General features: G+C 46.3%; 1 protein-coding gene across 3 annotated transcripts in view; it reads right to left on the bottom strand.

Moving 5' to 3' along the window:
• Positions 1 to 25350, bottom strand: part of ZBTB48 (zinc finger and BTB domain containing 48) — a 42502-nt gene extending 17152 nt beyond the window's left edge. For 2 of the 3 annotated variants that reach the window (XM_073561730.1, XM_073561732.1), the window contains exons 1-9: positions 25199 to 25350; positions 23409 to 23581; positions 21894 to 22595; positions 20146 to 20408; positions 19860 to 19971; positions 10061 to 10153; positions 7429 to 7515; positions 6654 to 6808; positions 5948 to 6084 (exon numbers count right to left, since the gene is read on the bottom strand). In XM_073561730.1, coding sequence (XP_073417831.1) covers positions 5948 to 6084; positions 6654 to 6808; positions 7429 to 7515; positions 10061 to 10153; positions 19860 to 19971; positions 20146 to 20408; positions 21894 to 22592 — 1546 coding nt within the window. In that variant the 5' untranslated portion in view covers positions 22593 to 22595; positions 23409 to 23581; positions 25199 to 25350. The other variant, XM_073561731.1, reaches the window with a different exon arrangement.
• Positions 25351 to 25558: the final 208 nt, after the last annotated feature.

The raw sequence follows: 25558 nt of genomic DNA on the forward strand, positions 1-25558 counted from the left end.
CCAGTCACTATTGGTGATCTGCAACCATGCTGGGAGGAAGGCTGACAGTCTACCCCCCACGGGAATTGCTAGTCATTGGCTCGGTTTCTTTCGCTCTCTTGAGGAACGCCTGAACATGAAGCCCGTACCTCTTCTCCTTCTATCTTCCCATCTGGGACGGTCTCTATTAGGTGAAGGATTGCGCCTTCTCCCCTGACCGAATCTCCTTCTATTGAATGGACGTCGGTAGGATGCGGACCACAAATTCGGGAACTTTTTATCATCGGCTTTCTCAAGCAGCTCATCCAGGACTGCTCCGAACAAATATTCCCCCTCACACGGGATAGTACAGAGTTTTGCTCTGGATTGAAGGTCTCCCTGCCAGCACTTTAGCCACAGGGCTCTACGAGCCGCATTAGAGTCCTGCTGCCCTGGCGGCCATTCTTACTGCATCAGCAGAGGCGTCCGCTAGGAAGGCTGCAGCCTCCTGGATTACTGGTAGGGCCCCAAGAATAGTCTGTCTAGACGTCCCCTGTTTCAACTGTGATTCTAACTGGTCCAACCAGATCATCATGGACCTGGCCGTACAGGTTGAGGCTACTGCTGGTCTTAATGAACCGGCTGCCATCTCCCAGGTGCTTTTAAGGAAGGTATCTGCCTTCCTATCTAAAGGATCTTTAAGGGACCCCATGTCCTCGAAAGGTAGTGAGGACCTTTTTGATGCCTACGCGATTGCCGCGTCTAATTTGGGGGCTTTGTCCCAAGTGTTCACCGTCGGATCATCGAAGGGGTATCTACGTTTGAGGGCTGAAGGTAGCGAACCTCTCTTATCTGATTTCTTCCACTCTCTACGGATTGGATCTTGAATCTTTTCGTTCAAAGGGAAGACCCTTCGCTTCCTCTGCTCCAGCCCACCGAACATGACATCCTGCATGGATAACTGAGGTCTGGGCTCCTCCACTTCCATTGTTCCTCTCACCGCTTTTACCAGCTTGTCCACTCAGTCAAGCGGCAGACAAAACCGACCCGAATCCTCCTCCTCTGAGGAGGATGAGGGGGAAGAAACATAGGAGTCCTTACTTCTCCGCCATTCTACCGAGGAATCAGACTCCACAGGGTCCCCACCCCTAAAGCTTTCCGGTTGGGACAGGGATTTCAGGGTTTCCCTCATCTCTGCCCTGACTATGTCCTTTAAGCTTGCAGCTACCACGGGCGATTTTTCCGCCACTGTCTGCTGGATACATGGGGGACACAACCTTTTGGGGCACGAGTCTGGCAACGGGCATGCACAGAGTGCGCATTCTCTGTGTTTTGTTTTACTTGTGGCTTTCTTCCCCTAAAATAAAACAGAGGGAGGCCCCGTCACTGAGTGAACATTCACGTAGATCACTTACCAGTGCCACAATTAAGTACCGGAGAACGAGGGGGATTTTTCTCAGTCGATGCTCCTGTCCGTCTAGAGGAGCATTTATGACTGGATTGGTCACTTCGTCCCACATGCTCTTTACTGTCACGGGACTCTTTCCTCTTTTGTCTGACCTGCCGAAGGTCCTCCAGGGGCGGCAGTGATGCTTGTCGCTGCTGCTGCTTTTGCTGCTGATCACTCTCCACTACTGCGCTGCAATAATGTGGCCAAGGCATGGCACCCATCTAGGGTCCTGCCTATATACCCCTCCTCCGGACAGCAGACATGCCTCGCCCCCCCCCTCCTAATAGGGCCCCCCTCCCCAGCTGGCGCTGCTATTGGCAGGTGGACCGGCGCCTCTCCCGATGGGTGCCGCCACCTTGGGGCCTTCGCGCCTGCGCAGTGGCGCCGCTGACCCGGAAGCGTCCCCAGGCTCCGCCGCCCCGACGTCACCGCGATCCCGACGAAAATCGGAAGTCACGCGGGACGCCCGGCCGTTCCTCTATGCAGCGCTCCCCGGTCGCCAGCACCATGCAGCCATGCCGGCCCCCCCGACCACCGCGATCGTGCCGCCGGAGCCGGGAGACCCCGGGGGGCATACTCACCGGCGGCGGCTAATCCTTCCTATGGAGGCGGACATCCTCCGGACGCCGCTCCCTACTGCACACGCCACCGCAGTGCTGCCCATCCAGGGCCACCGTGGCATCCTCCAGGAGCTCCGTGCCAGGCCAAGGTAGGAGACCCCCTCGCTACCTGCACTGGCCGGCCTGGGATCCATCTGTCTGTAGGATCCCGTCCCCACAGGAACCGGAAACCAACTGATGCGCGGGAGAGGTGCCGCCCTTTTGTATCTGTAGGTTTCCTGTTCCTGAACGGCGGATCCCCTCTCTTGTGGTGCTGTCATGGGAGTCTGAATAAACTGCTCTTGCACCCTGTGGAGTCAGAGATAAGCTGGTCTAACTTCTCACCGAATAGGCAGCCGCTCTGATAAGGTAAAGAAGTTAAGGATTTTTTGGAGGTTGAATCTGCACGCCAAGTCTTCAACCACAGAGCCTTCCTAATGGAAATTGCATTTGCGGCAGCGAGTGCAGTTAGCCGCATCCAAAGATGCATTACTCAAGTAATCTGGGCCAAAGCGATCTGATTAGCGATCTCTGCTTCCTCCGCTGGCAGGTCCATACCCTGCAAGGCTCTGTTTAATGATTCTGACCAAGAAACCATGGCCTTGGCTACCCAAGTTGCCGCGAACGAGGGATAGTGTGCTGAAACTGACGCCTCAAACACTGAGCGAGCCAGGCTCTCTATGAGACGGTCAGTGGGATCCTTGATAGAGGAACCATTAGGTATGGATAACAGGGTCTTAGAGGCCAAGCGCAACACGGGTGAATCTACTGTTGGGGATTCTGCCCACTTTTTACGGGGATCAGGGGCAAACGGGTATCTTGTCTCAAGCGCTTTCTGGCCTGAGAAAGGCTTGTCTGGCAGTTCCTTGTCCTCAAACCCTGGGTGAGTGGCAAATACTCTATGAGGCCGCTTGACCCGCTTAAATGACACCTTGTGACCTGAGGCCAGGGTGGACTCGTCGTCAATCCCCAGGGTCTGGTTGACGACCTCGATGAGACTATCAACTGTTTCCTGGTAACCCGGAGTATCTAGGTCAAGGGGCTCGTCCGAGTCGTAATCTGAGCTTTGCTCGTTAACTACTGGTGAAGGCAAGCGAGAGGCAGAGCTCATGGATGCCGAGGCACCAGACGGACCGGGAGACGCTGTGTGGGTTCATTTCCCCTGAGTCTGCCTAGAGTGAGAGAGGCCCCTGCAGGCTGGAGGCGCCTGTGAGGTGGAGGACCCCTCAAAGACAGGCGAGCCGCTGTCGCTGCCCCTATCTGGGGCTCGAAGGGACTCGATTGCTCTCGTAAGCGATGCCATGGACTGCGACAGAGAAAGCCCATTCCGGGGGACTAGGTACACTAGGCACGGTTGCAGGGGAGGGCTCCTGGGCACGTTCGGAATCGCAGGCTTCACACATATGTTTGCTTTGAGCATGTGGGAAGGCAGACCGACAGGAGATGCATGCAGCGTACAAAAACATGTGAACATTAGTCTTTCTGGACATGGTGGCCCTGCTAGGTGATATGTCTGCAGGGGGGGAATAAGCAAATCGCTTAGCCTCTCCAACAAAAAAAAAAAAGAGGGGGGGCTTCCTCCTTCAGGGGTAGCACTTATCCCAGTCCTGTGTACCCCCTTAGGCGTCCAGGCTGCCGAACAGCTGCTCCCTTTTCAAAAAAGTGCGCCTCGGCATGTGGGCGGGTTCGCCCGAAGAAGAGGTGACCGCCAGTGACGTCATGGGGGTGGGCTTCTGCCTGCGGCCTAGCGCCGGCTGAAGCCGGGGACTAAATTTCCGGCGGCCGCCCAAAGGCTTGGGGGTGGGCCCGCCGAAAGAAGGTGCGTCGCCGGGGGCGGGACTTCCGACCGCGGCCTAGTGCCGGCTGAAGCCGGGGGCTAAATTTTCGGCGCCCGCCCGGGTACAGGGGCGGGACCGCCAGAAATAGGGGCCTTGGCCAGGTATGGCGCTGCCGACTGCCCCAGCTCTCGGGGCACCTGCTGGCAGAGACCGCCTCGTCCGAAGCCCGGAATGCCAGGAAAATAGGGGCCACCAGCCTATGCCTACAGGTGCCCTCCCAGCCCACCTCCTTTCGCGCCTCACCCCTGGAACAGCTGACAGCCTCAGGTTGGGGGGGGGGGGGGGGGGGAGGGGGCTGCATAAAAACAAGGACGGTGCAGGCACCCTAACTCCATCTTCCCTCCAAGGGAAGAGAAGGACCGTCCGCTTCCACCACCGCAGTCTTAGGCTAGTTTCACATTAGCGTTTTTTTGGGCAGCGCATCGGGCGAATAAAAAACGCAAAACAAACGCGCGTTTTTTTAACGTCATGCGCACGCTAATGCGTCAAAAAAACGCAGCATTGCTTGCGTTTTACATGCGTTTGCGTTTTTTTATGCACATGCGTTTTTAGGTGTGACATTTTTTCCATTGTCTAGAGAACATTCTAGACTTGTTTAACTCAAAAACGCATGCGCAAAAAAACGCAACCGTGCGCAAGACCATGCGCACGCATGCGTTCCCATATACTTCAATGTGCTGTTTTTGCGCATTTCGTGCGCAAGCGTGCACATGCGTTTTTTTGCCAAGACAGGGCGCACCAAAAAATGCAACATGTTGCGTCTGGCGCGAAAGACAAAAAAACGCATGCGCACGAAAACGCAAGTGTGCGCAAGACCATGCGCACGTCATGTTAAACATAGGTGCGCAGTGCGCATAGGTGCGCAGTGCGCATGGGTGCGCTGCGCACAAAAGCGCAAACGTGAAACCAGCCTTAGCATTGGTGGTGCAGTGGGGGCCGCACGGACTGCACTTATGCCTCTGTACAGCCTAGGGTTTCAATACCTTAGGGTGGTCAGGGCTGCGTCCGGCATGCTATTCCTGGTTGCCGGAGAGGATACGTGGAGGCGACACTTCACGTGCTCGCCCGTTGATGGTTTGGGGAGATCGGACCCTTTCAATAGGGTCCGTCGCTCCTGTCTCATCTTCATGGAAAGGGGGAAAAAAAAAAAAGTCTGGAAGAAAAACCAGACGTGTGTCTCCTATGGACACTAAGCATGAACTGGTTTCGCCTGCAATCGAGGAGAGAGTGTATACTGCGGAGGAGGAGCTAACTTTTTTTTCATTCACTTAGTGTCAGCCTCCTGGCAGCAGTAGCATACACCCACAGTCCTGTCCCCCCCAATGAGGCGAAGGAGAAAATACATTTTAGAGATACGTCCGTGGACCATAACTGAAGACGAAACTAATCCGGCACTGCCCCTGGCTTCTAGGAAAATGACAGGTCTCCTGCTTTGGCAGATATCTGTCAATCACATGCAGCAGCACTGGGAATAGCCGACCAGGGGTAATGCCGGACTAGTCTGGTCTCCGGTTATGGGGTACAATGGCCGCCATGTTGGCTGACATTCAACTTTTCCAAATCTGACAGTTAAAGTGAACCCGTTCATCAGGTTTGGCCGATACGAGTTATGGCCACCGCCTTTCAGGGCTTAGCTACAGCATTCTATAATGCTATAGATAAGCCCCCGATCTGCTGACCTGTAAGAGAAGAAAAATAAAAATAAGCCAGGAAAGGTCAGAGAGGCCCAGCGCCTGCACATTGCAACACTTTGCTCTGCCCTCAACAGGGCAGAGAAGTACGCCTGCGCAGGAGCGCGATGCCGGGGAGCCATCAATCAAGCAGGAGGACCGCATCGCAAGAAGATGGGAAGTGCCGGACCAGGACCTGCGACACCCATCAGACCGGACCACTCTGCAGGTGAGTATAATAAGTTATTTTTCTTCTCTTACAGGTTGGATCGAGGCTTATATATAGCATTATAGAATGCGGTAGATAAACCCTGAAAGGTGGAGGCCGTAAGTCGTATTGGCCAAACCTGGTGACAGGTTCGCTTTCACATAAGAGATGATGCAGGGACTTGTGTTCGCCGGGGACCGTCTTACAGCACAGTCTCACCTTACCTTGTGTTCTGAACGTCTTGCCACACAGATGACACTGGAAGGGTTTCTCCCCTGTGTGCGTTTTCAGGTGCATGTTCAGATTGGCTTTCTGGGTAAAGGCATGGTGACAAAATTCGCATACAAATGGACGTTCATTTCTAGAGGAAAAAGAGTAGAGGGCGGTTATAATTTAAGACTAGTGATATTTTAACCCACTATAAGTGGCTCCAACTTAGCTGCTTTATCTAACAGTAATGTTAGGTTGTCTTAAAACTGCCATCAGTAATTCAGAATGCTGCTTTATCCACCATTCTTTACACTGCAGCTATTTTTATTTGGATGATTGGCTGCTGTATATATAAGCGCAAGTTCATTAGAATTTGGAAATCGGTGCATACAGAGCAGACTTCCATTAAAGCAAGGACAATCATTGAACGGCATGCAACCTAGCCACTAGTAAGAAAAAAAATATGATCCGGTAACTAAATAACAAGCACGTCTAGCTACATCTGAATCCACACGGCAATGCAGTAGGACTTTCAGATTCCCCTTTTTCTCCGATGCATTCCTGAGCACTGAAGAAAGACTCCCATTCTCCACGTAGGTGCGGGGACCTGCATCTATCACATATGTATGGCTTATGGTTTCCAAAAGTCACACATCTGAGATGAGAATTCCCCTTCAGCTCATAGGAAACCATAAAGGTCTGTAAACAACACTTGTGGACCTGTGTTTGGCTTTGATATGCATCTGTAATCCGCTTCTGCTCGAGGCTCGATGTCCACACTCCTCGCAGACGAAAAGCTTCTCCCCCCGATGCTTAAAGGCTTCATGCAGGCGCAGCTCTGTCCGTGTGAAGAAGCATTTCCCACAGGTTGGGCACTACAACAAAAAGTTATGGACAAATCTAAGCTCACGTAGCAGTGCTATCTTGCGCTATCTTGTAAGAACTACAACCCCCAGCAGGCCCGGCAGGTTGCTATGGGTAATGCCATACTTCTAACCAACGTAGTATTTGCATTCTGAGTAGTTTTCTTATTGTGCTCGCTGCTGCCCTCTGGTGGACTGTGGTGCATACAACGTATAAATCTCAGTTTTGGAAATCCACATTTGCTTTCCCATATAAGGAAACATCCAGGAGGGAGAATAACCGTGTCCCCGACCTCTACACACAATTCAGACAGACATTTTTTAGACACAAGATAAATGGTATTTTATATGCAGAAGACCATGAATGAATTGAGATGATGTGAATAAAAGAGGCAAACACATCTGGGGAAAGCCCAGATCACTGCCTAAAACACCTTATCAATTAAAAATGGCATCCCACATGTAGCAAAGGCTGACCAGCTCCGAAAGATCATATTAAGGAGCCTAACACGTGACGGACTACATTCTGATCCTCAGGGAGCAGGCAAGTACATACACATGTGGAATAATAGAAAATCCAGCAGTCACCCATCTGCAGGACAGTCTGTACTGCGCGGCCTTGTGATACTCACAGCATGGGGCTTGGGTTCTCCGTGCATTTTTATCATGTGGCTTTGGAGATGCTTCTTCTGCATGAACTGCTGAGGGCATGTGGAGCACTGAAATATCCAGAAAGAGGCAATGCAAAGGGTTAATGGATCCCGGCGGCACATTCCTGGGGACAGTATGAAACAACTACTCAGCCCTGATGTCACTTCTAATTTGTCACAAATGAATCTTATTTAAAAAATAAAAACTGTGCCCCCTGGTGGTGATAGAAGGGTAACACAAGTTTACAAAAATTCCAAACCATTTTAATTTTTTTTTCCTAGTGAATGAGGCCTAGACCCAAAGAGCGTAGACTCCACTGACAGCAGTGACATCTGCTGGTTCCAATAGAGGTGGTGCTAACATAGGTTAATATAATGTATTTCTGCCAAGGCAAACTTTCGATTTTGTACTTTCATTTATTTCTCCCGTCTTTCCAAAACCATGCAGCAACTGGGCTTGGACTGTTTTTGCTGAACATGCTGTAGTTTTGACTGGCAATCATCAAGTCACCATTTACCTTATATTGTACTGGAAAATGGAAAAAAAAACTACTTCAAGTACACTAAAAATGTGGAAAAAAAAGCAATTCCACCATTTGTTTCTGTTGTGATTTTACATTGTTCATTGGGCTGCAGAAATGACCTGGTAACATGATTCTACAAGTCAGCACGATTACAGCGATATTAAATGTAATGCTATAAATCTAATATATAAAGCAGTGTGTGTGTGTATGTCCGGGATTGGCATCCGCACCGTCGCAGCTACAGCCACAAAATTTGGCACAGTCACACGTCTGGACCCCGAAAGCGTCATAGGCTATGTTGTGAGGCAAAATTTTAACCCCACGCGTTCCAATTCACCAAATAATTTTGCCTATTATTCTTATCATTTCGATGGTGTTATCGTCCTTCTGTAAAGCAGGAAATAACACAATTTATTACCGTGCCAACACAGACCACCCTCTGACACAGACAGCAGGGGGAGCCCAGTATCACGCAGGATAGGATTAGATACACGGCTCAGCAGTCAGTATCACACAGGATAGGATTAGATACACGGCTCAGCAGTCAGTATCACACAGGATAGGATTAGATACACAGCTCAGCAGTCAGTATCACACAGGATAGGATTAGATACATAGCTCAGCAGTCAGTATCACACAGGATAGGATTAGATACACAGCTCAGCAGTCGGTATCACACAGGATAGGATTAGACACATGGCTCAGCAGTCAGTATCACACAGGATAGGATTAGATACACCGCTCAGCAGACAGTATCACAGGATAGGATTAGATACACGGCTCAGCAGTCAGTATCACACAGGATAGGATTAGATCCACGGCTCAGCAGTCAGTAACACACGATAAGATTAGATACACAGCTCAGCAGAAAGTATCACACAGGAGAGGATTAGGTACACAGCTCAGCATTATCACACAGGATAGGATTAGATACACAGCTCACAAACAGGATGTGCCAAGGCACAGGACATTTTCATTCCAGGCATTCCACTCATTCCATCTGATTTGTAATGTTGTTTATCAAAAGGCTCTTGAATGAGTTGAAAATAAAATACTATCAATACTTGGGTAATCGTTTAGTTAATTTGTGTTGCAAATCTGTAGTGGTGAATATATGATGTGAAATGTTTTTATGTGCAATATAATCATAATTTGTTATAACTAGCCACAGTTGGTTACTATGCCCGGGCAACGCCGGGCTCTTCAGCTAGTAAAGGAATAAGTATGAATAAAATAAATTTAAAAAGTTTGGTTTGTGTAGCCATTGTTTATTGAGTCACGTACCTTATTTATTTTCCCACAATGGAGCTGTGTGAGGACTTTTTTTTTTGCATGGCAAGCTGAAGTTTTTATTGATATAATTTTAGATTACATATGGCATTTTGATTTATTCATTTTGCATATTTGGCGGCAGGTGTAGGGTCAGAAAAACACTATTCTGGCATTTTAATTTTCTTCCCCTTTTGATGGTATTTGACACATACCAAATTTTCTATACAAATATACATACACATTTATTTTTTTAAAGGTACATTTTGAAATCTTATATTTAAAAAAAATTTCATTTAGCGATTTTTTACTTTATTTTTAACCCCCTTAAGTCTATGATAGGATGTTTACATACTGCAATACCACAGGAGGAATATATAGATGAAATTACCTTTTTATATGAAGCCAAGCCACAGGCTAGGCTTCACAGTACGATAAAGATGGCGGCCATGGGCACGCTCAGCATGCCCAAAAATGGAAATCTGAGCATGCTCCGGTCGCTACTGTTACAGGCAGATGCCGGCTGTGTAATGCAGCCTGTACCTGTTAGGTATCATGCAGGTTCAGCTCCTAAACCCACTCTATACATGGGTACCCGACACAGAACAGTCTGCTAGGTCCTACATGGAGAATGGATTAAGCCTTAATACATGTAATCAGGAATCTTATTAACTGTGATACCCCCAAAAAATTATTGAAGTGAATTATTCTAGTTGGAATACAAACATCAGTGTCCTGTGTCTGGTGCGGGATCACATATATTTTATTATTTTTCAGAAGCTTTATTCACATCACTACAAGATAAATATACTGTTGCTTACCTTATACGGCATTACTCCCGTGTGCGACACCATATGTAACCGCAATTCCATCTTTCCTTTAAAACTCTCATTGCAAGAAGGACAGCTAAAAACCTACAAAAAAAAAAACAAAAACCAAAAATCAGAAATTCAGAAGCCTCCATCAACAGGTCTAGCCAGAAAAGGAGAGGTAAAATGAGAATCTGTGACATGTAAATCTGGAACCATAGAGGGTAGCACCTGCAGCCACGAGGGGCACACAAGGCTGGAGACTGCCCATTCAGGCCACACTATTAGAGCAAAAGACCACCTTTGTGCACCGCCTCCTTTGTAGGTTTTTGAGTTTATGTATATTCTTTAGATTACCGTGATGTTATCCATTACATTTTGCGACAAAAGAACACACATTATACTATATATCAGCCATTTGGCAAGTTCAAAAAAGTTCATTTTTTTCTCATTAACATACGCTCTGCTCCCCATCATGACTGAAAAAAAACAAATGTAGACATTTTTGCAAATGTATTAAAAAGCAAAAACTGAAATATCACATGGTCATAAGTATTCAGACCTTTTGCTCAGACACTCATATTTAAGTCACATGCTGTCCATTTCCTTGTGATCCTCCTTGAGATGGTTCTACTCCTTCATTGGAGTCCAGCTGTGTTTAATTAAACTGATAGGACTTGATTTGTAAAGGCATACACCTGTGTGTATATAAGACCTCACAGCTTACAGCGCATGTCAGACCAAATGAGAATCATGAGGTCAAAGGAACTGGCCAAGGAGCTCAGTCGCAGCAGCGATACGCGTGGGGCCTGCCTACCACCCCCTTTCTTTAACCCCTTTGGGACTCTTGCTGCTCTGACCTGTATCTGGTGGTTCTAAGGCTGAGTGCACACGTACTTTTTTGCCCTGCGGATTTTTCCGCGCAGAGTTGAAGAAATACGCAGGTCAAATGACCTGCATTTTTCCTGCGGATTTCTTACATTTTTAATGCGGTTTTCCACTGCAGTTTACCCCCTCTGGATTTTGAGACTGGGGAGGTGGAAAACCGCACAAAAGAAGTGACATGCTGCGGATTTTGTACCGCAGGAAAACCGCACGGAAAAATCCACAGCGTCTACACAACAGTTTTTTTTTTTCATTGATTTACATGCTACTGTAAATCACACTGCGGATCTGCAGCATTTCTGCGCGGAAAAATCCGCTGCGGATCCGCAGGAATTCTGCATCATGTGCACACAGCCTAATATGCTCATTATGCATCCACTGCAACTTTGCAATTTCAGCCATGGTATAACCATTCTTGGGCGTCTTTTGCACTAGGCAATTTAATTCTGTGGTTAGTTCCACATGCTTTAGGGCAGTTAGTTTTATTATATGCTTGATATCAAGTCTGTTTTTCTGCCTTATCTTTGCCTGCAATGTACATGGCTGTCTTGTTATATCGAATTGCATGATATGTGCCTGCTTACGGGTGGCTATGAATAGTCAAATATGGGCCACATCTTAGGTTCATATTACCTGTTTTTTGGGGGTGTCTGGGTCATTGGTTCTTTGTCTGTATTTTAAATGTTTTTAGCTTATTGTATCCAATATGAAATAAAGGTTTTTTTTATTGTCTATTGGGATGTGCATACCATCATTAGCCTAGTCTTTTTCTCCCTTTTTTTTTTGCTTCTCTGCTTACAGGCTAGGTATTGCACTCCACTGGAGATTGAGATATGACAGTAGTGCACCCCTCCTTTTGCATTTCATAATTAAACTGATACGACTTGATTTGTAAAGGCACACACCTGTCTACAGTCATGGCCAAAAGTTTTGAGAATGACACAAATATTAATTTTTACAAAGTCTACTGCTTCATTTTTTCTAATGGCAATTTGCATATACTCCAGAATGTTATAAAGAGTGATCAGCTTAACAGCAATTACTTGCAAAGTCAATATTTGCCTAGAAAATGAACTTTATCCCCCAAAACACATTTCAGCATCATTGCAGCCCTGCCTTAAAAGGACCAGCTAACATCGTTTCAGTGATTGCTCCATTAACACAGGTGTGGGTGTTGATGAGGACAGGGCTGGAGATCAATCTGTCATGATTAAGTAAGAATGACACCACTGGACACTTTAAAAGGAGGCTGGTGCTTGGCATCATTGTTTCTCTTCTGATAACCATGGTTCTCTAAAGAAACACGTGCAGTCATCATTGCACTGCACAAAAATGGCCTAACAGGGAAGAGTATCGCAGCTAGAAAGATTGCACCTCAGTCAACAATCTATCGCATCAAGAACTTCAAGGAGAGAGGTTCCCTTGTTGCCAAAAAGGCTCCAGGGCGCCCAAGAAAGACCAGCAAGCGCCAGGACTGTCTATTAAAAGTGTTTCAGCTGCGGGATCGGGCTACCAGCAGTGCAGAGCTTGCTCAGGAATGGCTGCAGGCAGGTGTTAGTGCATCTGCACGCACTGTGAGGCGGAGACTCTTGGAGCAAGGCCTGGTCTCAAGGAGGGCAGCAAAGAAGCCACTTCTCTCCAGGAAAAACATCATGGACAGACTGATATTCTGCAAGAGTTACAGGGAGTGGACTGCTGAGGACTGGGGTAAAGTCATTTTCTCTGATGAATCCCCTTTTCGATTGTTTGGGACATCTGGAAAACGGCTTATTCGGAGAAGACCAGGTGAGCGCTACCACCAGTCTTGTCTCATGCCAACTGTCAAGCATCCTGAAACCATTCATGTGTGGGGTTGCTTCTCAGCCAAGGGAATGGGCTCTCTCAGTCTTGCCTAAAAACACAGCCATGAATAAAGAATGGTACCAGAATGTCCTCCAAGAGCAACTTCTCCCAACTGTCCAAGAGCAGTTTGGCGATCAACAATGCCTTTTTCAACATGATGGAGCACCTTGCCATAAAGCAAAGGTGATAACTAAATGGCTCAGGGAACAAAACAGAGATTTTGGGACCATGGCCTGGAAACTCCCCAGATCTTAATTCCATTGAGAACTTGTGGTCAATCATCAAGAGACGGGTGGACAAACAAAAACCTTCAAATTCAGACAAAATAAAAGCATTGATTTTGCAAGAATGGACTGCTATCAGTCAGGATTTGATCCAGAAGTTGATTGAGAGCATGCCAGGGAGAATTGCTGAGGTCCTGAAGAAGGGTCAACACTGCAAATATTGACTTGCTGCATTAACTCATTCTTAAGCCCCCGTTACACACTGCGATATCGCTAGCAATATCGCTGTAAAGTCACCGATTTTGTGACGTTACAGCGATATTGCTAGCGATATCGCTGCATGTGATACTTACCTCCGACCGGCTCCCCCGCTGGTTATCGCTGATCGCGCGAGAAGCTCCTGGACCATTCCTCGTCGTCTGCTTCCTGCTGTGATGACGAGCGACGCGTGGAGCCGGGCGGGAGGACGCAGGATCGCCGCGTCTGACAGGTAAGTAGCAATCCCCGTCCCCTGTGATGTCGCTGGTGAGATCTGCCTGAGTGGCAGCTCACTAGCGACCACCTAGCGATTCACCAGCGATCCTGACCGCGTCATATCGCTGGTCGGGATCGCTGGGGAGTCGCTAGGTGTAACGGTACCCTAACTGTCAATATAACCTTTTGTTACTCATAATATGATTGCAGTTATATTTCTGTATGTGATAAAAACATCTGACAAACACATAAAAACCAGAGGCCAGCAGATCATGTGAAAATACAATAATATTTGTGTCATTCTCAAAACTTTTGGCCATGACTGTATATAAGAGCTCACAGTGTATGTCAGACCAAATGAGAATCATGTAGTCAAAGGAACTGGCCAAGGAGCTCAGAGACAGAATTGTGGCAAGGCACAGATCTGGCCAAGGTTACAAATGAATTTCTGCAGTACTCAAGGTTCTTAAGAGCACAGTGGCCTCCATAATCCTTAAATAGAAGAAGTTTGGGACCACCAGAAGTCTTCCTAGACCTGGCCGTCCAGCCAAACTGAGCAATCGTGCGAGAAGAGTCTTGGTGAGAGAGGTAAAGAAGAACCCCAAGATCACTGTGAGCACCACAGATGCAGTAGGGAGATGGGAGAAAGATCCACAAAGTCAACTATCACTGCAGCCTTCCACCAGTCAGGCCTGTATGGCAGAGTGGCCCGACTGAAGCCTCTCTTCAGTGGCAAATACATGAAAGCCCGCATAGAGCTTGCTAAAAAACACATGAAGGACTCCCAGACTGAGAAATAATATTCTCTGGTAGAGATGGGACGAAAATAGAACTTTTTGGTGATAATTCTAAGCGGTATGTGTGGAGAAAACCAGGCACTGCTCATCACCTGCCCAATACAATCCCAACAGTGTAACATGGTGGTGGCAGCATTATGCTATGAGGGTATTTTTCAGCTGCAGGGACAGGACAACTGGTTGCAATTGAAGGAATCATGAATGCGGCCAAGTACAGAGATATCCTGGAGAAAACCTCTTCCAGAGTGCTCTGGACCTCAGACTTTGCTGAAGGTTCACCTTCCAACAAGACAATGGCCACACAACTAAAATATCTAAGGAGTGGCTTCAGAACAACTCTGTGACCATTCTTGACTGGCCCAGCCAGAGCCCTGACCTAAACCCAATTGAGCATCTCTGGAGAGACCTGAAAATGGCTGTCCACCAACATTCACCATCCAACCTAATGGAATTGAAGAGGATACCCAAATCTAGGTGTGAAAAACTTGTGGCATCATTCCCAAGAAGACTCATGGCTGTATTAGCTCAAAAGGGGGCTTCTTCTCAATACTGAGCAAAAGGTCTGAATACTTATGACCATGTGATATTTCAGTTTTTTTTTTTTAATAAATGTACAAAAGTTTCTACATTTCTGTATTTTTCTGTCAAGATTGGGTGCAGAATGTATATTGAGAAAAAAATGAACTTTTTTGAATTTACCAAATGGCTGCATTGAAACAAAGAGTGAAAAATGTAAAGGGGTCTGAATACTTTTCCATACCCACTGTATATACACACACACACCGTATTTTTCGGATTATAAGACGCACTTTTTCCCCAAAAATTTTGGGGTAAATTGGGGGTGCGCCTTATAATGCGGATATACCTATGGAGGATTACACCAGGGGGTATACTCTAGTAATTGATGAGCAACTGGCTCTTCGTGATAATAACCCCTTTACCCCCCAAGGGTGGTTTGCACGTTCATGACCAGGCCAATTTTTACAATTCTGACCACGGTCCCTTTATGAGGTAATAACTCTGGAATGCTTCCATGGATCCCAGTGATTCTGACACTGTTTTCTCGTGACATATTGTACTTCATGTTAGTGGTAAAATTTCATTCATATAACTTGTGTTTATTTGTGAAAAAAATGGAAATTTGGTGAAAATTTAGAAAATTTCACAATTTTCCAACTTTCAATTTTTATGCCCTTAAATCACAGAGATATGGCACACAAAAAAATTAACAAGTAACATTTCACATATGTTTACTTTACATCAGCACAATTTTGGAACCAAAATTTTTTTTTGTTAGGAAGTTATAAGGGTTAAACGTTGACCAGTGATTTCTCATTTTTACAACACCATTTTTACGGACCACATCACATTTGAAGTCACTTTGAGGCTATGTGCCCACGTAGCGTTTAAATCCGAACACTGAAAACCGGACTCCTTCCCAGATTATGTTCGCGATTTTGCCGCGATTTTCGCGTGCGATATTCAAGCACTTTCCAAGCGATTTGAATCATCGCTTGGAAAGTGATTGACAGGTTGGTCACACTCGTCAAACATAGTGTTTGACAAGTGTGACCAGGTTTTTACTATTGAGGCCGCCTATGCGGCATCAATAGTACAAGAAAGAATGTAAAAAATAATTAAAAAATAAAAAAAAATAAATCGGGGTATATTTACCTTCCGACGTCCCGCGCTGCCATCCCGGGCCTCAGCGTTCCCAGTAATGCCTTGCGAGACCTGTGATGACATTGATCTCGCGTTGCTATAGCGATCTCACGAGACCGCTAGAGTCACGCGAGACTACGTCATTACAGGACCTTTCCGCAAGGCATTACTGGGAACGCTAAGGCCCGGGATGGCAGCGCGGGACGCCGGAAGGTAAATTACCCCGATTTTTTAATTTTTTATTCTTTTTTTTTACACGGGTATGGTACCCAGGGGGCCTGGAGGACAGTCTCCTCTCCTCCACACCGTGGGTACCAACCACACATGAGACGCTTAACTTCGCGCATGGTAAGCATTGCCACATGCATTCCTATGGGTGCGGAATCGCGGCAATTCTTTGCGATTCTGCACAAAAGAATGAGCATGCTGCGATTTTTTCCGCGATGCGATTCCGGTGCGGAAAAAAGCGCAGCATTAGCACAGCATGTGCGGAATGCCATAGGAATGCACGGGGTGCGTTCTGTACAAGATTTTTAAACGTTTTCGCGGCAAAAACGCTTAAAAATCGCATCATGGGCACACAGCCTGAGGGGTCTATATGATAGAATGGTGTCACTTTTGGGCATTTTCTAAAAACTGTACCCCTCAAGGTGCTCAAAACCGCATTCAAGAAGTTTATTAACCCTTCAGGTGCTTCACAGGAAGTTTTTGAATGTTTAAAAAAAAATGAACATTTAACTTTTTTTTCACAAAAAAATTACTTCAGGTCCAATTTTGTTGTTATTGTGCAATTTCTCCTGAGTACGCCAATACCTGATATGAGGGGGAACCACTGTTTCGGCACAAGGCAGAGCTCAGAAGGGAAGGAGCGCCATTTGACTTTTTCAATGCAAAATAGGCTGGAATTCAGATCGGACGCCATGTCACGTTTGGAAAGCCCCTGATGTGCCTAAACAGTGGAAACCCCCCACAAGTGACTCCATTTTGGAAACTCGACCCCCCAAGGAACATCTAGATATGTGGTGAGAACTTTGAACCCACAAGGGCTACCCAGAAGTTTATAACATACAGCCGTACAATTAAAAAATCATTTTTTCCACAAAAATGATCTTTTCACCCCCAATTTTTATTTTCCCAAGGGTAACAGGACCCTAAAAGTTATTGTGCAATTTGTCCTGAGTACGCTGGTACCCCATATGTGGGTGTAAACGACTATTTAGGTGCATGGCAGAGCTCGGAAGGGAAGCAGCGCCATTTGACTTTTATGGCTGGAATTGGGATTGGACGCCATGCCGCATTTGGAAAGCCCCTGATGTGCCTAAACAGTGGAAACCCCCCACAAATGACAGCATTTTGGAAACTAGACCCCCCAAGGAACTTATCTAGATGTGTGGTGAGCACTTTGAACCCCCAAGGGCTTCACAGAAGTTTATAACGCCCGGGCGTGAAAATAAAAAAAAAATCATATTTTTTCCACAAACATGATCTTTTAGTCCCCAATTTTTTTATTTTCCCAAGGGTAACAGGAGAAATTGGACCCCAAAAGTTGTTGTCCAATTTGTCCTGAGTACGCTGATACCCCATATGTGGGAGAAAACTACTGTATGGGCACACGTCGGGGCTAGAAGGGAAGTAGTGACGTTTTGGAATGCAGACTTTGATGGAATGGTCTGCGGGTGTCATGTCGCGTTTGGAGAGCCTCTGATGTGCCTAAACTGTTGAAACTCCCCACAAGTGACCCCATTTTGGAAACTAGACCCCCCACGGAACTTATCTAGATGTGTGGTGAGCACTTTTAAACCAAGTGCTTCACAGAAGTTTATAACGCCCGGGCGTGAAAATAAAAAAATCATTTTTTTTTCCACAAAAATGATGTTTTTGCCCCCAATTTTTTATTTCCCTAAGGGTAACAAGAGAAATTGGTCCCCAAAAGTTGTTTTGCAATTTGTACTGAGTAGGCTGATACCCCATATGTGGGGGTAAAACACTGTTTGGGAGCATAGCATAGCTTGGAAGGGAAGGAGCACCATTTGACTTTTTCATCGCAGAATTGGCTGGAATTGAGATCAGACGCCATGTTGCATTTGGAGAGCACCTGATGTGCCCAAACAGTGGAAACCCCCCACAAGTTTTGGTGCTTTTATGCAATAAAAACTATTTTATATAAAAAATAATTATTTTTGCATTGCTTTATTCTGCGAGCTATAACTTTTTTATTTTTTCGCTGATGACACTGTATGGCGGCTCGTTTTTTGCGGGAAAAGATGATATTTTCAGCGGTGCCATGGTTATTTATATCCGTCTTTTTGATCACGCGTTTTTGCACTTTTTGTTCGGCGGTATGATAATAAAGCATTATTTTTTGTTTTGTTTTTTCTATTTTTTAAGGGGTTCGCTAAAGGGGTTAACTAATGGGACAGTTTTATAGGGCGGGTCGTTACGGACGCGGCTATACTAAATATGTGTACTTTTATTGTTTTGTTTTTTTTTTTTTCCAAAAAAAGATCAGCGATCTGTCAAAGGCAGCACTGGAGGCTTCCTCATGCCGGCGCTGATCGTGGTGTGCCGGGGTTAACGTGTCGGGGGCAGTCCGTGACCGCCCCTGACACAGTGCCAGGTGTCAGCTGTGATAATCAGCTGACTCCCGGCCGCGATCAGCGGCGCTCACCACGCGAGTGCTGCTGATCGCTATGACGTACTATCCCGTCCATGGGCATAGGGGCCCGGGGCCCATGGACGGGATAGTACGTCAGATGTCAGGAAGGGGATAAAGGGAATCTGTCACCCCATTTTCGGCCTATAAGATGCGGCCACCGCCAGGGGCTTATCTACAGCATTCTTTATTGCTGTAGATAAGCCCCCGATGTAACCTGAAAGATAAGAAAAACAAGTTAGATTATACTTACCGGGGGGCGGTTGCGGTGGGTGTCGCGGTCCGGGTCCTCCCATCTTCATGAAATGACTTCCCCCTTCTTACTTCTGCTGTGGCTCCTGTGCAGGCATACTTTCTCTGCCCTGTTGAGGGCAGAGAAAAGTACTGCAGTGCGCAGGCGCCGGGAAAGGTCAGAGAGGTCCGGCACCTGCGCACTGCAGTACTCTGCTCTGCCCTCAACAGGGCAGATTTAGTATGCCTGCACAGGAGCCGCAGCAGAAGTAAGAAGGAGGATGTCATCGCTACAAGATGGGAGGCGCCGGACCGGACCGCGAAACCCATCGGACCAGACGCACGGGTGAGTATAATCTAACTCATTTTTCTTATCGTTCAGGTTACATCGGGGGCTTATCTACAGCATTACAGAATGCTGTAGATAAGCCCCTGTTGGCGGTGGCCGCAGCTTACAGGCCAAAAATGGGGTGACAGATTCCCTTTAAACGGAATATGTCACCAGGTTTTTGCTACATAAGCTGACCCGGATTCCAGCAATGTTTCACTTACTAGGCTGTGTTTTGCTGTTTCAATAAAATCAGTGTTTTATCAGCAGGAGATTATCACTAGTTGACTAGGTGTCTCGTGCCTCCTGGTCCAACCACGACCTCAACACTGATTGGACGCTTTCTGTGTATATTTACAGAAAGCTACCAATCAGAGGTGTGGGTGGGGTTACACAGAACTCCGCATTCAGAGAACTGCTAGATCTGCAGCAGAGAAAACTGATCTATCACATCTGCTGCACCCAGTAAACTAAGCGATATATTGCTGGAATCAGGGTCTCTATCCCTACATCATGTTGATGTCAGATTACATAGCAAAAACCTGCTGACATATTCCCTTTAATGTAGGAAGTCAGCTGCTGGTGATGGGAGTGTGCACAGCACTGTTGCATAGTGAGGGAGAGAGTGGATCATTATGTCACCTCCGATCAAATGGTGAAAAGAGGAACCCTGCCCAGAATCTCCATCTGCACAGCAGCGTCTGCCTGGGTGTACCTGCTCTGAGCGGCTCATACAATTTCGGGCCAGGTGCTCCAACAAGTTCTCCTTCCTGAAGTAACATTTCCTACACTTTTGACATTCAAACGGCTTCTCTCCTGTGTGCTTCCTGCAGGGAAATAGATACATAGATCTGTTAAATACAATTTCCTTCTAAAATGAAAAAGGATAAAAACAAAAACAATATGGCAGCACTTGGTCTGGTCCATGATGCCATGCAGTGAGGCAGCACATCGCTAGCATCTAGACACCCTCACTTCTGCTCCCGATATCTCCAATTTACCTGTTATGGACTTTCAAGTAATATTTGCGGAGAAATTTCTTGTGACATATGGGACACTCCACCGGACTGTTGGCATTTTTCTTGCCCTTCAGATCTCCGCCGTCCAGCACAGAGTCGTTAGAAGAGGGATAAATCCTCTTAGACATGCAGCTCCTCTTCCTGGAGGTCTTCTTCTCTAGGACGTAGTCTTCATCCAGATCATTGGTAATGTAATCCGCCTCCTCTGTTATGACGTCATGGATCTGGTCCACCTCCAAATCCCACTACAACAGAAAGCGACAGCATCTTGTAAGCAGCTTGACGACTCGGTTACATTTCTTTGTGTACAGGTGACGACCATTTTCACAATCTCTGCTTGTTGTCAATGAATTTAAAAAAAAAGTACAATCTTTGTAATCCTCTAAGATGGGGATTTTCAACCTAATGAGCATGGTGAACCCCATAAACTCCCTTCACTCCAAAGGAACTCACAACAAAGCTTGGTATAGAAATGGGTAAAGCATTTTAGAATGGGCAAACTAAACAAGTCTTCATGCTATGTCCAAATCATCTTTTGGCAGAAATCCATGTGCCATACCTGTAAAAATGACAGATGCTACTGCAGCTGCCACAAAAGGGTATAGGCAGCTGCCTGAAGTGGGAATATTACAGAAAAATACAAAGCTCTGCGTACAATGAAATGCACAACCTGTCTATCAAAAAAGACATTCTAAAGCTTCATTCACACGACCATCCTTCATGATCTGAGTACTGATCGCCGCAGATCTCCCAATCCGAACATGACAGCCTCATATATTGTCTATGAAGCTGTCAACTTCTGGTCAGGAGACCGGTGGCTGGCCCGTAACACACGGATGTATGAATGAGGCTTAAAACAATTTGTTCTGCCTGTTTGGGGTAAACCCCGACTTTGTAAGTTGGTTGGAACTCACAGACTTCACACTGTTACAGTGGTTCAGTATAAGAATATTTAAAGAGAATCTATCAGCAGTTTTTTTTGCTATGTAATCTGAAAGCACCATGATCTAGAGGCCAAGACCCTGATTCGAGCGATGTGTCACTTACTGGGCTATTTTGCTGTTTCAATAAAGTCAGTGTTTTATCAGCAGATTATCACTAGATGACCAGGTGTCTCATGCCTCCTGGTCCAAACCTTGACCCCCCCCTCCCGTGCACTTATTCGCAGCTTAATATTCAATGCACACAGAAAGCAGCCAGTGGTGTGGGCGGGGTAATACAGAGCTCAGCATTCGAGATCTGCAAAAGAAAACTGATACAATCAGATCACTAAATGATACATTGTAGCAATATCTGGTTTCTTCACAACGTTTTTCTTGAATGGGTATATGCCATCATGTACTTATCAGGACCCTGCTCTTCAAATATCATTTCTGATTGCTAGTTCAACAAGCAGCTCCACTTTTGGTTTGTGCTAAACAAAGGACAGGGTCTCCGGTGTCTCCGATATGAGCTGAGGGGGCTGGCTGACTGCTCATTTCAATAGGTAAGTCATCCCTAGTCTATCTAAGCATGGATGTGCGACATAAGGGAGCTGGCTTAGCTATCGGTATAGGCAATGTGCAACAAAGCCTCAGCTGTGAGAAGATTTAGGTTAAAGTTTAACAGATTTTCAGCCTCTAACACGTACTTCCATTCACTGATGGGAAGAAGAGATTGTGAATTTGGTAAAAAAAAAAAAATAAAGACAAAATCTATTTGAAAGTTGTAGGTATGAAGGGAAACCATACTACTGTTATGCATCCGCCATCTCCGCTGATGCACTGCTCGCTCTTCTGCCCTCTTTTCTGTCGCTTAAATTCTCTGCTTTCCATGTGGCCTGTGTCGATATCCGAACTCTTCAAGACATTTTCCTGGAAAGGGGAGGGGGGAGAGGTTTCCACAGTCTCCTGCAGCAGGGACAGACCACTGTCCTGAACATTATTTTGTCCAGACGGGACGTCACTGTCAAGGACATGGCTGAGCTCAGAAATGCCCTTTAAAGCTTCCTGCCCGTCAGACTCCTCCGCCTCCTTCAGGTGTCCATTTAAGGTCTCCATTGCACCAGACCCTTGAAAATACTGTTCACTTTGGAAACATTTTGTCTGAAAACTTTCACAGACCTCGGCCGCTTCAAAAATGGCGAGTTCCTTCGATGCCAGAAGAACTTTGTCCACATTGTCCTGTGACAGAATCAACTCACCGGTATATAAGAAGTCCAAGAGAAGACCGATGACCTCAGAGAAGCGTTCATGGAGGAGGATGCTGGGGGAGCCCCCGTCTCCATACAGGCTCTGAAAGAAGTGGCTGCTGCAAGCCAGTATGCTCCAGTGAGCTTTAAACTGGAGATTGCCTACGACCAGTGTGGCGTCACAGTAGCGGCCATCTTCCCTTTGCTTGTTAAGAGCGTGGAGGACTTTAACGCTGTGCTGGATGAACGCACTGTCCATGGTCTGCAGGAGGGAAACACAACTTTATATTGTACCGAAGGTCATGGAACCAAACATGTCATACCATACATAAGGAGAGGAGAAGGAGGATGCCGCTGCAAGTTTTCACTGAATGTTTTAGTGGCAGAGCATGCAATAGAACAGGGGGAGAGGGCAGCAAAGGGAGAATGGAAAGCAGGGAAAGGGCAGCAAAGGGAGAAATTCTGGCATCACACCTAGCAGAGCCATTCACCCAGCAGGCACAGAAACAAAGAAAAGCAGCTAAAGGATAGACAAAGTCTGCAGGACAAACTTATGTGTAAGTGATTGCATATTTCGAGGATATGCCATCATTTACTGATCGGGCATTGATCTTAGGGTGTCCGTAGCGGCTCAGTTCCTGTCGGCGCCACTTCTGACTTGGACCAGACACAGGTCGTTGTCTCCTATGTCAGCACAGCCATCAGTGCAGCATGTGAATGGGGCTGGCTGACTACTTATTTGAAAAACTAAGCCAGACCCCTTCTGTCTATTCATTGACCATGGTAAAGAAGAGGGCTGACTTAGCTATTGAGATGAGTAGTCAGCCATCAACCTTGAGCCGAGGCAACCTGCTCCTGCATCGAGTACACGGATGTATGTAAGTTGTGATGCAGCCGTTTATTTTAGCGATTAGTCGGGCTTCTGGCATTACCACCCCCCTTTCACCATAACAAAAGCATGATGTATACTTTATACATGTATACCACTATATGTGATTAAAATGGACCTGTCACCAGATTTTACAACACAAACAGTAAATATATCTCTTAGATCTGGGGAGTCCAGTGTATTTACCTTGACAATCCAAGTAAGTACGGCTGTATGATTCCAATGTTAAAAATCAGCACCTCACATCAGTATTGGACTTGACAATCATCAGGGGATTCTTCAGCCATTCGGAAACTTTCTTGCAAAGTAAGTGCACCAGCCTCATCAGGTTTGAGATATCTAATTGCTTATGCTAAGATCTGGAGAAAGCCTAATAAGTCATTATTATGTCTGTGATGACAACCTACATATTATATTTTGTGAATTAATACAGCAATGGAAATACTCTATGTATCATAAATGTACATCAGCAGGTTTTATATAATAACATACATGTCATTTGTTAAGTCCTCCATACACAAACTGTCTGAAATCGCTGACATTGACAGGCTTTAAAGCCGGGGTCACACTTGTGTGTGCAATGCAAGAAACTTGCATGAGTCTCTTGCCTCAATATACCCGGCACTGGAGTGTGTGGCTGCATAGAAATACTTGCAGCCGCACACTCCGGTCCAGAGTGCCGGCGGCAGTGCCGGGTATTAAGGCGAGAGACTCGTGCAAGTTTCTTGCACTCGCCAGTGTGACCCCGGCCTAATGCGTATGGAGGTCCCCAACAGATGATGTCAGGGGAGATAAGGAGCCGTGATGTCTGATTTCGGACTGCAGATCCTTTTGTTCTCTCAGGATATGTTCACACGGTGCATTTTTTTTATGCAAATTTTCAGCTGCTTTTTTGCACTTTGCAGTACCAGCAAAGTACATGAGATTTCGGAAATCTCATGCACACACCTTGGTTTTTTCATGTCCTCAGTATTCTGTTCAAAACCTTGGGTTTTGCAGAATGGAGCATGTCACTTTTGTCAGCGGTTTTCTCCTATTGAAAGCAAGGGGTTGTGCAAAAAAAAAAAAAAACACTGGAAAAACGCAGCCAGGTATCCAGTTTTTGCTGTATTTTTGTGCCCAAACCTGATGAAGTAGAATCCAAATTTTGGGGGGGAAATAAACTATCAGCATGCACAAGAGGAAAATGTACCATGACAAAAACGCTGCAAAAAAAAAAATAACCAAAACTTGCTTTTTTGCAGCAAGTCTCTCACTGCCAAGAGAGCAGGTTTTGCCTTAGGAAAAAAAAAATGCGTAAAATACATAAGGTGTGAACATAACCTAAGAGATAAGCTCCTGCAGAGACGTCTGACATCGGATCTCAGAGTGCACGGGCGCGCTCCCGAGTGCTGCGAAACAGCTGCCGGACCAACCATCATTTGGCTCAAAGCTATCCAAAGTGTACGGGGGGCTTTATTACCCTTCCTGAAGTACAATGAGGTATATATAATGCATCTACTGTCTTCTGTAAGAAAAATCATATACTGTGTGTCCTTCTGATAACATAGGGGTCGAGACATTGTACAGGAGCAGTAAAGGCAACAGAAGTCACTTTTTGCACACACTGGGCACATCGGGTATTAGAGCACATACTCTGAATGTAATGCAAAACGAGAAGAGCAGAGCTGAAAATGCATATATGTATATCATGTATAGCTGCAGCCGGTATAGATTATAAGTAGCTGATACATTATATACCATAGAAAAAATACATATCCTCACAAATAAATGTTACTTTATATGCTATATATATGTGTTGTATTATATGCATGTATATGCTGCACTGCAGCTTTCTATATCCCAGTACACATGTAATACGTGTGTGATACCAGCAGCTCTCTCTATGTGCTATGGTGGGGAGGCCTCCTGCACGCCCTGGGATTTGTAGTTCCCCCGCTCTGCCGTGTTGCTCGGGCAGCAGGACGAGGCGTTACCTGCTGGTGTCACGTCCCCGCAGCTTCAGTAGCCGCAGCATCAGCTCAGCGGCACAGCTGCTTCCGGCCAATAGCTCTCGCGAGATCAGACGCGAGAGCTCGTCATAGACGCCATATTGGTTGTGGCAATGTCTATGATATAGCTAGCGCCATGTTTTTGTTGAAGGTTGAAGTGCTTTGTGACTGACTAGGTGCTCAGTAAAATGAAAAGAATGAGATGGGAATGTAATGGCTCCGTGGCTGCCCCAGTACCCCTGCTGTGCTGCACTCACACTGCGCCCAAATACTGTGCCTCAGAAATCAGGTTGTCCTAGCTACCAGCTGCCTCGAAGTAGTCAGCAGCCCTCAAAACGACAGTGC

This window comes from Dendrobates tinctorius, unplaced genomic scaffold, assembly GCF_039654945.1.
Source record: "Dendrobates tinctorius isolate UK_male_01 unplaced genomic scaffold, ASM3965494v1 ptg000326l, whole genome shotgun sequence".
Taxonomy (NCBI): domain Eukaryota; kingdom Metazoa; phylum Chordata; class Amphibia; order Anura; family Dendrobatidae; genus Dendrobates; species Dendrobates tinctorius.